The following is a 14,338-nucleotide window of genomic DNA, read 5'->3' as shown; positions in this document are numbered from 1 at the left end:
TTTCAGAGCGGTGTGCTGCTCCCCCCTTCCTCCTCTGTGTACAGGAAAACATAGGAGGAGGAGTGGTGGGCTCAGTGCACTCCGCTCTGTGCTGTGTGCCTGGGATTGCTATAAAATGTGTTGCTCATGGCGTGCAGGGGGTGGCTTCCATGAAAGCCGAGAAGTCGTGGCCCCTGCCCCACTGCCGCCCCAAGGCCTGGCCTCGTTGGCCTTGTGGGAAATCCGGCCCTGGCTCTTCCTTATCACAGTAGCTCTGAGCTCAGTGCTCTACTGACTGAGGAGAGCACAAACGCATGCACAGGAATTATCTTAGCAATATACTAGCATTAAGGCAGGTCAGGATAGGCAACCTAGGCCCCCCAGCTGTTGTAGAACTACAAGTTCCATCATGTGTAACTGCCAGCCTTGCAATGCCTCATGGGAAATGTAGTTCCACAACAGCTGGAGGGCCCATGGTTGCCTACCCCTGGCCTAAAACCAACAGAAGAAGGGGCATAATTCAGCTTTAATCACAGTACACAGTTGGCTTCATCAGATCCTGGGAAAGGTGAACTAAAGTAGGCCAGAGATTTTGCAACTTTCTTTCGTTCCACCACAGGTTGCTTGTTTTTCCCATCAACGATGTCCAAACTTTTTCTTAGTTTTGTGTGTGTGTGTGTGGGGGGGGGGGGGGGGGATTAGGACACCTGTCAGGTTTTTATTGCTGTCTGTGTCCCTATTAGTTATTACATTATGAGTAAAAAATATGGAAGCCACCACTGATATATTCAGAAAAGTGATGTCATCCTTATCATCTGTAAGAAGCATGTAGGACAGGAGATCAGACCTGTATGCCCGCTCATTGTAGGGGAGTGATGAGGTAGGAGTAAGGTTCAGGAGGAGGACAACTCTGGATCAGTAACGACAGCTCACATGAGCACACACATTATGGAATTGTACAGAGCTCATCACAGAGAGTGACATCTGCACAGGAATGGGCCAAAGGAGAGGACTGAATAGGTGCAGAGCTGTGCACACCTCAGCCATCTCCAGTCTGATCACAGATTTTTCTCGGATCAGTCCATTTTACAAAAATGGGGGTGCTCACCACTGCTCGGGACTGCAGCTCACCCAATCCTGGCCAGATAATTGTTAATATCTGCAGAGCAAATGTGCAATGGGCTCTCTGGGAGGAGTATGCCAGGAAGAGAAAGCATGCTGGCTATGCTGAATGGTCAGTGTATGGGGAAGAGGTGGGGGTTGTTAGGCGATAGGGTGATATGACAGCATGCATACCTTCCAACATTTGAACTTGACAAAGAGGGACAATTCTTAAAGGGGAGGAATGTGGCGTGCTATGTGTACACTGGTAAAATACGAATGTTTCCAGAAAAAAGTGGGTGTGGCTGCTTCACTGTGGTTTAACCCTTTTGCTGACAAAGCATTTCTGACTTTTTTTTTATACGTGCTTAAAAAATCATTTTAGACCTGAAAATCACATAAAAAACACAAAAAAAATGATATATTGTCTGAAAGCAGACACCCTAGAAAATAGAACAGTAGTAGCTCCAATTTTATATGTCATACGATATTACCACAAAGGCATTATGAAACACAAAATTTCAGTTAAAAATACACTACAGTTAATTTCCGGGAACACAAGCGCAATAAAATGACAGACTTCTTGGTAAAACATAAAAGATGAGTTTGCAGCGAGTAAAAAGATAGCCAACATGTCTAACCTTGAATTTGTGTGCATACAAACTATTGTACTCTTTTCTTACTATTTAACATTTTTTTTTTACTATCACATGGGTCGCTACCACAGGCATGAGGAAGCAATTTGGGCGGCAGCATATCTGCCCAAATTCTTCCATCTGACAGGCAGGAGCCTGGTTGTCAGTTTTACACACAATCCTGGTGGCTGTAGCAACTGGGAATGTGTGTCAGGTCTGTACGACATATGGACCGGATAACAAAAGGGTAAAGATAACAAAGGGAAAAAAATAAATAAAAAGCAAATGAGTGTATCATTACTACTGGTTGAAATATGTATAAAAAAAAATAATAATAATTTTATATATATATATATATATATATATATATATATATATTAATTACACACACAAACAGTATCTCACAAAAGTGAGTACACCCCTTGCATTTTTGTCAATATTTTATTATCTCTTTTCATGTGACAACACCGAAGAAATGACACTTTGCTACAATGTAAAATAATGAGGGTACAGTTTGTATATAATTTGCTGCCCCCTCAAAGTAACTCAACACACAGCCATTAATATCTAAACCGCTGGCAACAAATGTGAGTACACCCCTAAGTGAAAATGTCAAAATTGGGTCCAAAGTGTCAATATTTTGAGGCCACCATTATTTTCCAGCACTGCCTTAACCCCTTGGGCATGGAGTTTACCAGAGCTTCACAGATTACCACTGGAATCCTCCTCCATGACGAAATCAGGAGCTGGTGAATGTTAGAGACCTTGCACTCCTCCACCTTCTGTTTGAGCATACCCCACAGATGCTCAATAGGATTTAGTCTGGAGACATGCTTGGCCAGTACATCACCTTTACCCTCAAGCTTCTTTAGCAAGGCAGTGGTCATCTTGGAGGTGTGTTTGGGGCCGTTATCATGTTGGAATACTGCCCTGCGGCCCAGTCACGGAAGGGAGGGGATCATGCTCTGCTTCAGTAGGTCACAGTACATGTTGGCATTCATGGTTCCCTCAATGAACTGTAGCTCCCCAGTGCCGGCAACACTCATGCAGCCCCAGACCATGACACTCCCACCACCCTGCTTCACTGTAGGCAAGACACGCTTGTCTTTGTACTCCTCACCTGGTTGCTGCCACACACGCTTGACACCATCTGAAAGAAATAAGTTTATCTTGATCTCAGATCACAGGACATGGTTCCAATAATCCATGTCCTTAGTCTGCTTGTCTTCAGCAAACTGTTTACTGGCTTTCTTGTGCATCATCTTTAGAAAAGGCTTCCTTCTGGGAGGACAGCCATGCAGGTCAATTTGTTGCAGCGTGCAGCATATGGTCTGGGCACTTTTGTTGCCAGTGGTTTAGATATTAATGGCTGTGTGTTGAGTTATTTTTGAGGGGACAGCAAATTTACACTGTTATACAAGCTGTACACTCACTACTTTACATTGTAGCAAAGTGTAATTTCTTCAGTGTTGTCAAAATGTGAAGGGTGTACTCACTTTTTCACTTTTGTGAAATACTGTGTTTGTGTGTATATATATATATATATATTGTGGTACCCCACCAGTGTATTGGTCCAGGATTCTCAACCAGGCAGGTTGAGGGGCCCCAGGGTATTTGCTTGTTCGAGAGGAAACTGGCTTTTTAGTTTCCCCATTATTTAGTAAAGTCCACTTTGGGAACTAGAGCCCAGGGATTTCTTAGAGATCCAGTGGGATGAAATCCCCAGTCCTGGGTCCGGAACTTGAGACTCAACAGCACACCGATTGTTCAGGTGTGTGTGAGCCTGATAGTAGAGTCAGGACCATGGTTCTGGGCTCCACCCTCCCGAGGAGTCCAGGATTGCAAGGGAGAACCCAGAGAGTGCAGGTGTGCACTGAACTAGCTGAAGAGTGCAGGCTGCACTGTAAAAGCCAGAGACCTGAGTATGAGGTTGCTGACAGTAGTCAGAAGAGTTCCATGTGGGAGCCTGAGAAGTGGTGCGTCTGCTGCTGAAGAGAGCCGGGTGGCTCTGTATTTTTGTTTGTAATGCTGCATGTGTAAGACAGGAGGCTGAATATCGTTTTATTGAAAGCTGATGGTGAAAACCCCCTGCGAGGGAAACCACTTTTGTTTTAATTTCTGGAACTTTGTTTTTCTTTAATAAAAGTGGGCCAAAAAGCCCTGAAATGGAATCATCTGTGTGGACTGTTCTCGCTAGCGGGAGCTACACTTGAGCTAAACAACCCCCAAATATTAATATATATATATATATATATATATATATATATATATATATATATATATTACACGCACTGTATATACACATATTGTGTGTGTTTTTCGGTGTGTAAATGCACACAAAACAATTAATGTAAATAGAGTGGATTACATTTAATAAGGAAGATCCCATTTGTAAAATGGTTAAAAAATAAAAATTTAAAAGGGCATGTTTGCTTATTATGAGACACAATCAGCTTGGCTTTGTATTAGAGCCTGAAAAAAACCTTGGTAGGAATAAATAGCACTTTAGGCCTCATGCACACTGGATGCTTTGGTCAAATATCCTAGATGTCCATCTTCTGTCATCAGAAAAAACACACTTGATGTGTCTGAATGCGTGTACCACAGTTGGGCATCAATTAATTTCATTGGCCAGAAAAAGGATTTATCCTGTCCACTGAAATGAATTAACGCTCAAGCGCTAAACAAGCCTAGTATTAGCACACATTGGGCATTTTTTCCTGGATAAACGCTCATCTCCGTGACCTTATTTTGGTGCGGTCAGATTTGTGCCCTTAAACACCCCTGCCTCTTAACTCCTTTAAATGGCTATTTATTTATGCGTGGATCCATAGGCTAACATACAGAGGCATTTTGGGGCAGGAAAAAACTTTAAACACTTGTAAAAGAAGCATTTAGGAGGGGCTCAAGCGTGCATGAGGCCTTAGAATATTAGGATATACAATAAATAGGTCTGAATTTCCATTCTCACATTAGCATGTGCAATTACATGTGGGATCCCAGAGATTAGCTGAAAGCTTTGCATCCAGGGCCCATCAAGAAGTAAAGAGAGGCAGGCAACTCCTGCAGCCAATTGCAGGCACTCCCATATAATTGCTCATGGAGCAGACAGTCTGCGTCCAGGACTGAATATTTACAGGTAATCGCTGTTTGTGGGGAGGGATGGAGATGTGAAATAGGTGGGGATGTATGAAGAAGAATCAGTCAGATACTGGGGTGGATTAGGTATGTGAATGATTGATCACAGATGGAAATATAAATATTGTAATGAGAGAAGAGGACAGGGTAAGATGGAAGACTGGTGGAGGTAGAAGATGTACAGATGTTCATGTATAATGAACAGATGGGGTTATGTGGGAGACAAAGCCCCTGTACACAGGACAAAGGGAAAAATTCAGGAAAGTCCCATCCATTCTGGGACTGGGAGGGATGGAAGCCCCCCTTCCCCAAAGCACCCCCCCATGTTGAGGGCACATGGCCTGCTACGGCTCAGGAGCGGGGGCAGCTCCCTCGTCCCCACCCCTTTTCTGACTGGCCTGGCTGCGTGCTCGGATAAGGGTCTGCTATGGATTTTGAGGGGACCCCCCACGCTGTTTTTTTGGCGTAGGGGTTCCCCTTTAAATCCATACCAGGTGACGGGGCTCACAGCGTGTCAGTCTTGCCGATGGAGGCGGTGACATTCACTTTCACCTTGATTAATGCCAGGAAGCCAGCTTCCAGAATAATTTACTGTCGAGTCTGGAAGGCATATGTTTCTTGGTGTGGATCCAGGGGTTGGCACCCCAGGAAATATGTCATAGATGAAGATGGCCTTGAGTACTATCAAGGGCCAGATCTTGGCCTTGTCAGTATTTTTTTTTCAACGGCCTCTGGCTTCTCACTCTCTGGTGCGTAGCTTTCTTCAGGGGGTAACACAAATTAATCCCCCTATCAAGCACCTCTAAATCCTTGGGATTTAAACTTGGTCTTATCGGCTTTGCAGAATCAGCCTTTTCAGCCTGTACATGAAATTCCCTTGGTTCTTTTGACTAGAAAGATAATCTTTCTGGTTGCCATTTCTTCTGCTAGAAGAGTATCAGAACTAGCGGCTCTGTCTTGTAAAGAGCCATATTTGATCATGCATAAGGATAAGGTGGTGTTACGTCCACATCCTGATTTCCTACCAAAGGTGGTGACAGGTTTTCACTTAAACCAAGATATTGTTCTTTCTTCTTTCTTCCCAGAGCCTCAATCTAGGGAAGAGAAGGCACTACATTCCATTGATGTAATAAGAGCGGTCAGTGTGTATTTAAAGGCGACTGCTCAGATTCTCAAAACAGACGTTTTATTTGTACTGCCAGAAGGTCCAAAAAGGGGACAGGCAGCATCAAAAGCTACTATTTCCAAATTAATTTGTCAAGTCATTATTCAGGCTTATGGTTTAAAGAAGAGAATTTTCATGTTAAAGCACATTCAACCAGGGCGATTAGGGCCTCTTGGGCGGTGCATCATCAGGCCTCTATGGCTCAGATCTGTAAGGCTGCAACTTGGTCTTCAGTTCATACATTTACCAGATTTTATCAAATCGATGTTAAAGGTCATGAGGATATTGCCTTTGGGCGCAGTGTACTGCAGGCTGCAGTATGAGTCCTCTGGCCTACTTTTTTTTGCGTCTCCCTTCAGTTGCCATTGCTATGGGACATCCCACATAATAAGTATTATGGCTCTGTGTCCTCTGATGTAAGAAAAGAAAACAGGATTTTTAAAACAGCTTACCTGTAAAATCCTTTTCTGTGATGTACATCAGGGGACACAGAGGTCCCTCCCTTCTTGGTGTACACGTGTATTGCTTGGCTACAAAACTTTGGACTCCCAGTAGTGGGAGGGGTTATATAGGGAGTACACGCCTTGCCTTAGGAGATGGACACTGGCACGCCCTATCAGTGGCCCTATAACCCACATAGTAAGTACTATGGCACTGTGTCCCCTGATGTACATCAAAGAAAAGGATTTTTACAGGTAAGCCGTTTTAAAAATCCTGTTTTTGTGTGCGTCCACAAAATTTAGTTTATAGCTACAGGATAAAAAAAAAAAAAGATTTTACAATAACAAAGATGGCTGCTGGAGTGCTGGGCACTGTACAGATTGTGCTGTCTTAGCAGATAATTACACTTTACACTCACAACTGGTATTCATGAATAAATGGCAACAGCCATTAGGGGTCTGTTGCGTACTGTCTATTACGGCTCTGCACTACATTCCCAGTTTCCCAAACTATGTGGCAGGAAGGGGTCATATTACCATAATAACGATGGCCACTGGAGTGCTCAGCTCTGCCACCCTCTGATGCTGGGTTAGCAGCTTATGAGAGCTTTGAAACTGAAACCAAAATCTGCATTCATACATGTATAATCAGGCCAAAAGCCATTACGGGTCCATCTGAGGCAGTGGTTCTCAACTCCGGTCCTCTACTGCAATCACTGAGCAGGAAATTCTATCACCTGTGATTTATTTGTTATCTTGTAAACCTGGCCTGTTGGTGGGTCCTTAGGACAGGAGTTCAAAACCAGCGATCTAAGGTGTCTATTACTGCTCTGAATTCCCAGCAACCCACATCAGATAGAAGTGAATAGGTATTTTTACCATAACAAAGATGGCCACTGGAGTGCTTGCCTCTGCCTCTCACACTTTGTCCTTGGCTCCATTTATTACACAGGATCTATGGTGCACTTAAAGCTGAACTCCAGCTTTTAAAATACTTTACATAGTTGGTTTGGGCCAATTTGGCCCAAACAAACTATGTCCCTCACTAATGTGAAGCCGCCGTATGTGCGGTATAAACTGCAGCATACAACACTGTTTTAGGGCCGAGACCTTTAGTTTCTTACATGGAACACAATAGAGTCAGCGCTATGCCATTCAGAGAAAGCAGTGTATTCTAGCAGTGAAGAGTCGGACTGATGATGTCACAACCTTTGCTGCATTTGAAGTGTCATTATCAATGAATTGCATCACATGCACAAACCACATTTTCTGCACATTTTGTAAATGCATGTTAAAACTGCGGTTTTGCATGCTTTTATAAATCACTTGGGTGTGAATGTGGCCTGCTAAATACTGAAAAATCCTAGTGGCTTTGTAAGCACTGGAAGAGAGGGGCAATGCCACGCACCACCTCTTACTCAGGCTCTATGGTCCACTAAATTTACTGAAGGCTGCTCAACAAATGTCCTGGATTGTCAGCCCACCTGTCTGCAGTGCTGGACCCCACTGAGCAGCAGTGTATGTCATGTGTATGCCTCACCCCCTGAAAATGTTTCTCCTCCCAGCTCCTTCCTGCTTGTCTTCAGGGACATATTGATCAGGCACTGGGATAGACTCTACTGATCTATTGGGGTAGTCTGACGGGGGTGGCTGATCTATGAGGGTTTAAAGGTGAACTCCAAGATAAGCAAATATTGTCTAAATATATCAGTCAAGTGTATTCTTGAATCCTTGTGTATTTCTTCCAGATCTGTGCAGCAATCAAGTGCGAAACATTGGCTTCCTGTAATAAAAACTGGTCACTGCTACTCTCTTGTTCAGGGTGACTGGTCTGGTCTCTGCCCCTCTTGTAGTTTTCTGCAGGCAGCCAGTAGTGAGTGGAGCCTGCTCAGTCCCTCTCACAGCTCTGCTCTATGCACAGGCTATGTACAATACAGTGATGATGTCTCTGCTATGTTTACAAGATCATATCTGGTTTTGCAAGGGCATTTTGTGCTCCCAAAGTGAATATTCTTTGTGGTTATTGAGAATTATGCATCTAAAAGTTTTTGTGCCCACAGTTCAGCTTTATGCCTGAAAATTAAGATACCATATAACGCAATATAACATCTTTGAATAATGTCACAAAGTTTTTTTAAGCAGTTGTCCCAGTGAAGTTGTCAACAGAACACAAATTCAACTTTTGCCTTATGTGAAGGCTAAAACAAATTTTTTTTTAAATAAAAATGTGCAGGCAAACCGATTTGGTTGTGCCCTATCACTTACTATATGTGTAAAATAAAAATTACACACACGTCAGTTTCTATATATCTAAAGAATCCTACAAGCCATTTACTTCCACTGAGCTAATAAACAAAAGAGTTGCACAGAAGCTACTCAAAAAGTGATCTTTATAATGTTAACAAAAAACAAAATTTCCATTAAACTGTACATTTTTTTTCATACATTGTCCACAGTCATGTCAATGCCACATTTCTCACTTTGGTATTTGTGCTGTATAAATAGAAACAGTCATTTACAAAACTATACAGAATGTAGGGAAAATACACAAAGCACTGCTCAGGGATGGACATATGCTAATTTACAGATGTTTAGACAATGTCCCTTTTCATAAAGTACAAATAGCATTAGATATAGAGGATAGATTTTTTTTTCACACACAAGTGCTTTCAGGTGTGTTCACTTGATGGCCAAGTCCATTTTCAGTTGAGAGCAGCCTATCAATGTATGGACAACTGGTATCCCTCTCAATTTTTGTATGCATGTCTTGTAATATTAAATTTATAGAACCTTTAAATGGCCAAGTACACTGATGGAAGCAGTCATACGTGTACTTCTCAGTGAACTGAGCACAAAAAGAACAGACATAACCATGAATCCCAGTCCTTAAGGCTGGGTTCACACTGCTGCGGGGGGAGATCCGGATGTGATTCGCACCGCATATCACATCCGATCTCCGTAGCGATGCGAGTTCAGCCATACAGATAGTATGGCTGAATTCGCATCGCTCCCGCAGAAAACTCGCACGGGACCCTTTTTTTGGTCCGCAACAGAATCGGATCGCATGGGGGTTCACACCATGCGATCCGATTCCTGTGCGAGTCGGCAGATCGCACTGCGATTTGCGGACGGATCTGGGGGTGTCATTAACATATCATTGACACTCCCAGCCGTCCGCATAGGGCAGTGTGAACTGCCGACGGGAGTAATGCGATGCGGGAAAACGCCGCGGATTCGCGGCGTTCCCGCATCGCAGCGGTGTGAACCCGGCCTAATACTTTCCAAACTATTGCAGGAATACTCGGAGATCTTTCTGGCAAAAGTGTAATGGCATTCTTGCATCTATTCCAGCCAACTACTACTAGTACCATGTCTGGTATATTTAACACTTGGGGTACAAGACAGTCTTACCCATGATACTAGATCATTTATTCATGCTACATTATGGACAGTACAACAGGAGCAGTAAAGTTGTTTACACTAGATACTCACTACTATCATATGCTTATCATATGTTTTTAATTCTTATTTTACTTGACCTGTTTGTTATGACTTATTGTTCATAAAATATATTTTTGTACTATATCATTGTCCATCTTGCCTGTAAAGTACGAATTAGGGCCCTGTGGCCCTTTACCCCTTCTCTCTTCCAATCAAGTTTATACGGATGTGGCTTAAGGAGTGTTATTTCAATTTTTGCAGTAAGGCAGCCCTCACTTAACCACTAAGAGCAATAAAGCTAAAAATATCCAAATCCTGATTTACCCATTGGAATTCCAGATGGCTATTAGAAGCCAGTAAGTGATTCCACCCAGGACAGTTCACTCAAACCTCGAATATAAGTTTTAGGGTAATGTTACAATTCATATAAATGGAATGTCTTCAAGTAATCTGAGCCAAATCCGGTTACCCTCATCCTATCCCTGCTGGAGTACCTAAAATAATGCTACAAGGAGTCATGACATTCACACATGACTACAATCACGTTATGAGACAGGTTTTGAATTTTTAAAAAATGCACTGTATGCATTAATACTTGCCATTTTAAAAAGGAAACCGATGTGAAGAGTAAAATTTAAAAAAGAAAAAGAGGTAAGTGTTAAAAAACAAATAAAAAATATTTTAACAGCTGCCATTCACCTTTACCGGGTGGCATCTGTACAAAATTGCAGATATAAAGATTCCAAATATTGCTCATCTGCCATGCTGTCCCTGTAGTTATGCCTCGGATAGCCTGATGTGGGCAAAGAGACAGATATTCCAAGACAACCCATCTTCTATTGGATGCTGGTTTGGGACTAGCCACCCCATGGTTTAGGGACTACAAGGGCAGCTGGTATATATAGCTTTTAACATATACTTTTTTTTCACTATGGCCAATTCATTAGATTTATCCTGTCTGATTTAATTTATTGGGAGGTTCAATATTATCAGTGACCTTTTGGTATAATGTTACCACCCTCCCTTACTATACCTCTCAGTGCAATAGAATTCGGTTTGGTGCATCCACCCTGTCAGTACCATAAAATCAGAAGCCTTTTTGCTGACAGAACTGTAAAAGGTATGCGTTCAAGTAATTTACAGGAATTAAAAAAAAAATACACAATCTTGGTGGTCATTTGTGCCAAACAAAACAGCACAATCTAGCATCTAAACACCTACAGGGTAATTCAATAAAACATCTGCTCCATTTTACTGACAGTATGGCCTTTGAAAAGGTCCTCCTATCAGTTTCTAGAAGTTTAGCCAACTGTGTGGCACATTCAGGTAGTTATTGTTAGTTACTGCACCAAATTTAAAAAATAACCTCCAGTTCATAGATAATTAAAGTGGAGGTAATTATGATCAGTTGTAAGTTGGCGTACAGAGACAGGCAGAGCGCCTGTCTGTATGCTGTGTAGAAATCGACATATTTGCCAATGCTACCCCTTCCCCACCTGTTATTGGTTGTTAATGATGCTGTTGGCTGTACAGCCAGCAGCCTCCTAGCAACCAATGATGCTGACAGGGGGCAAAGTCTGGGAATGTTGAGACATTAGTTCCCCATCACGTCAGAGTATACAGCCAATAGCAGGCTGCCTGTTACTAGCTATAAACTATGACTGGTGTCAATCACATTTTAAATGCATTATAACAGTGCTTTGAAATTGCTTCTATGCTTGGAGCTTGTAATGCAGAATGCGCAGGTCTAGTAGAGGGGATCAGAATTCAATCATAAGAAAAAGATTCTGCATTGATGCTTCTGACAAAAAAAGCAATCGGATCACTTTCTAAATGCAGGTTTCACATATCTTGTCCAATTAAAAAAAAAAGCGTTATCCAGGTATTTGATGGCTTGTGTTTTACCATGATAAAAAGGTTAATTACTTTCCTGCATTAACGCTAAGCAGTGTAAAAAAAAAAAGAGACATAGAATTGCACCCCCAATGCTTGCTTAATGCCTTCTGCTGACAATAATGCTGTTGTGGGAGAAATGTTGTCATCCGGGCCCAAATCTGAAAATGACATTTATTGGAGCAGATGTAGCCACCTACCCCCGAGTCACAGAACTATAATGCTACAGAAGTAAGTTAGAGAAAAGGCACAATGCAATTCTTTTTACTAACTAGAGAGTGACTCCTGAGTACTAAAGATGAAGTATTGGCATAAAAGCTAGGCACGCAGCATTTTCAGTAGAGCATGACTATGACAGTGTACATACTGCCTAAAACAATATCAGACACATTTTTAAATATAACATCTTATACATACAGGATGAGCCATCTGCCATGTATTATCAATGCCCACAAAAAATGCTGAAAAAGTCCTTGTACTTTACTGTGCTGTAATGATGCGCAAGGTAGGCTAACCTATAGTAACCAATCAGAATACAGTTTAGTGGTGTTAAAGAAGCATTAATGATGGTTGGTTGCTATGAAATAAGGCATTTTGTACTTTGAGTTTTTACAGTCTTTCAGTAATTTCAGGTTGTAGAGCAACAGCGACATACAAAACTATATACAGAATATTTTCCAACAGACTGCACAGCAGCCACTAACAGGTAATATACTGTAACAGTCAATTGTTCTCCAGATCTCAGCAGCTTCATGTAACTGTCACACCATCTAAGAAATATTTGGTCCTTTTGTTGGTGGTAAGCCAGTCACATGCATAATGTGTTCCAGCACATACATACAAAAATAGCAGACTGGCAATGTACGCATTACTGTTGTGATCAAAAGAGAAACTCTAACAGGGCTGCAGCAAAAGCCTTGTGCTATATGATGGATCAGCTGATTACCCTGTGAGCTTGAAGAGAAAAAAAATACCTTTGCCGTTGAATTGGCTGAATGTCGATCTGTGTGTACCCAGTTTAGTTCTTTTTATCATCCACTATTAAACATGGTTTCAAGTGCAAGGTAGCTTTAATACCTTATTTTTGCTGCCTCCTGTGTCCCAGAAAGACCATTAGCTCATTACTTCTGGTGCCCATTTTGAAATACCAACAAATCATAAGGAAGATTAACAGCAAGTTGAACCATACTGAACCCATCTTTATAGAGTCTAAACTCCAAAGATTATACAATGACATTATAAAAACTGCAGCCGGCTGGGTGGTAGACAGAAAACAGGCATAATAAGTAAGGGGTACTGTCTGTTCTTCAAAAGATTGCCGTTGGCAGCATATGACACTACTTATATTGGATAAAGTTCCCCTTCAAGTGTTTTACCTAACTTATGGGATTGTCTTGTTAATAGTAAATATGTTTGGAACGTCATACATTATTTTTTATTTTGCACTTTATAGACTGCTCTGTACAACTGGAAGTAAGGTGGCCCTCTGACATGAGAGGATAGGTAAAAGAGTGCCAATTACAAATGGTGGGAAAATGTTTATATTGCTGTGGGTGCTATGTAACTTAGAATTTTGGGCAGCCTCTCATAGGAAGCATTAATTACCATTGTTCTACCCTCATAAGGCATGCACCAGGCATACCTGCTGAATTCCACTAAAAAGGAAACTTGGCTGAAGATTCCTTTGGCTGTCTCTGTCAAACACCATCTCATGTCTGGGCACTAAGGTGCTGCTGTAAAGGTCACCCTGAGATGCCATATACTGACAAAGGCTGGTGGTGGGGTGACACCGAGTCACTGACTACTAAATCATCAGTTCCTATCAGTCTCAGTGCAGATCCAGCATCAAACTGCCAGAGAGGCAGGTGCAATTTTCCTAATGACTTTGTTCAATGCTGCAATCTTCTCCTCCAGCAGATAGTTCTTCTTCTCTACACTCTTCTGTCTGTGCTCAGTCACCTGCAGAGCCTTCATCAGCTGGGCATTTTCCACATACAAGTCCTTCAGCAAGATATCTGCTTTTGCATTCTTCTCCAGCTGTTAAAAATACAGAAATTAATAAAGTTTTTGCTGGATTAGTAGAGGTATCTACACCAATTTGTAACAGGACAATATGTACATTAGAAAAGGATCCATCACCACCTAAAATATATACAGTATATGGTGCCAGTAACCAACAATAGAATCACACACCTCTGATTTGATGCTTGATAAATGTTTTTAATGTCTCAAAATATATGTACACAACAAAACAACTCCATAGCATGATGTGACTGAAGCTCCTGTGCTATCAGTTAATGCAACTGTTTAACTTTAAGTATAAACTATTGTCACTAGTATGTACATGAGCTATATACTGCATGAGCCATACATTTCAAAAATAGTAGAAATAAAATGTGTAATACTAAACACATTATGCAACAAAGACCCTTCCAGAGTGTACAATAATCATGTTGCAAAATAATAATAAATATGTAGTGTAAAAGCAAGGTACATGCACTGGCAATAGGGCCTAACAAGTGAAAAAGGGGTTTATTACCCATACA

At 41.7% G+C, this 14,338-nt stretch overlaps 1 protein-coding gene across 7 annotated transcripts in view; it reads right to left on the bottom strand.

The window, feature by feature from the left end:
* Positions 1-8,831: 8,831 nt before the first annotated feature.
* NINL (ninein like) overlaps positions 8,832-14,338 on the bottom strand; it is a 248,261-nt gene continuing 242,754 nt past the window's right edge. For all 7 annotated transcript variants that reach the window (XM_077486175.1, XM_077486181.1, XM_077486177.1 and 4 more), the window contains one exon: positions 8,832-13,829. In XM_077486175.1, coding sequence (XP_077342301.1) covers positions 13,638-13,829 — 192 coding nt within the window. In that variant the 3' untranslated portion in view covers positions 8,832-13,637. The remainder of the gene's footprint in view (positions 13,830-14,338) is intronic.

The sequence above is a fragment of the Lithobates pipiens genome, unplaced genomic scaffold, assembly GCF_037356315.1.
Source record: "Lithobates pipiens isolate NorthernLeopardFrog02 unplaced genomic scaffold, aLitPip1_a1.2 Scaffold_18, whole genome shotgun sequence".
NCBI lineage: Eukaryota > Metazoa > Chordata > Amphibia > Anura > Ranidae > Lithobates > Lithobates pipiens.
Note: the sequence above shows the minus strand (reverse complement) of the source record. Positions and strands in the feature narration are given on the sequence as shown.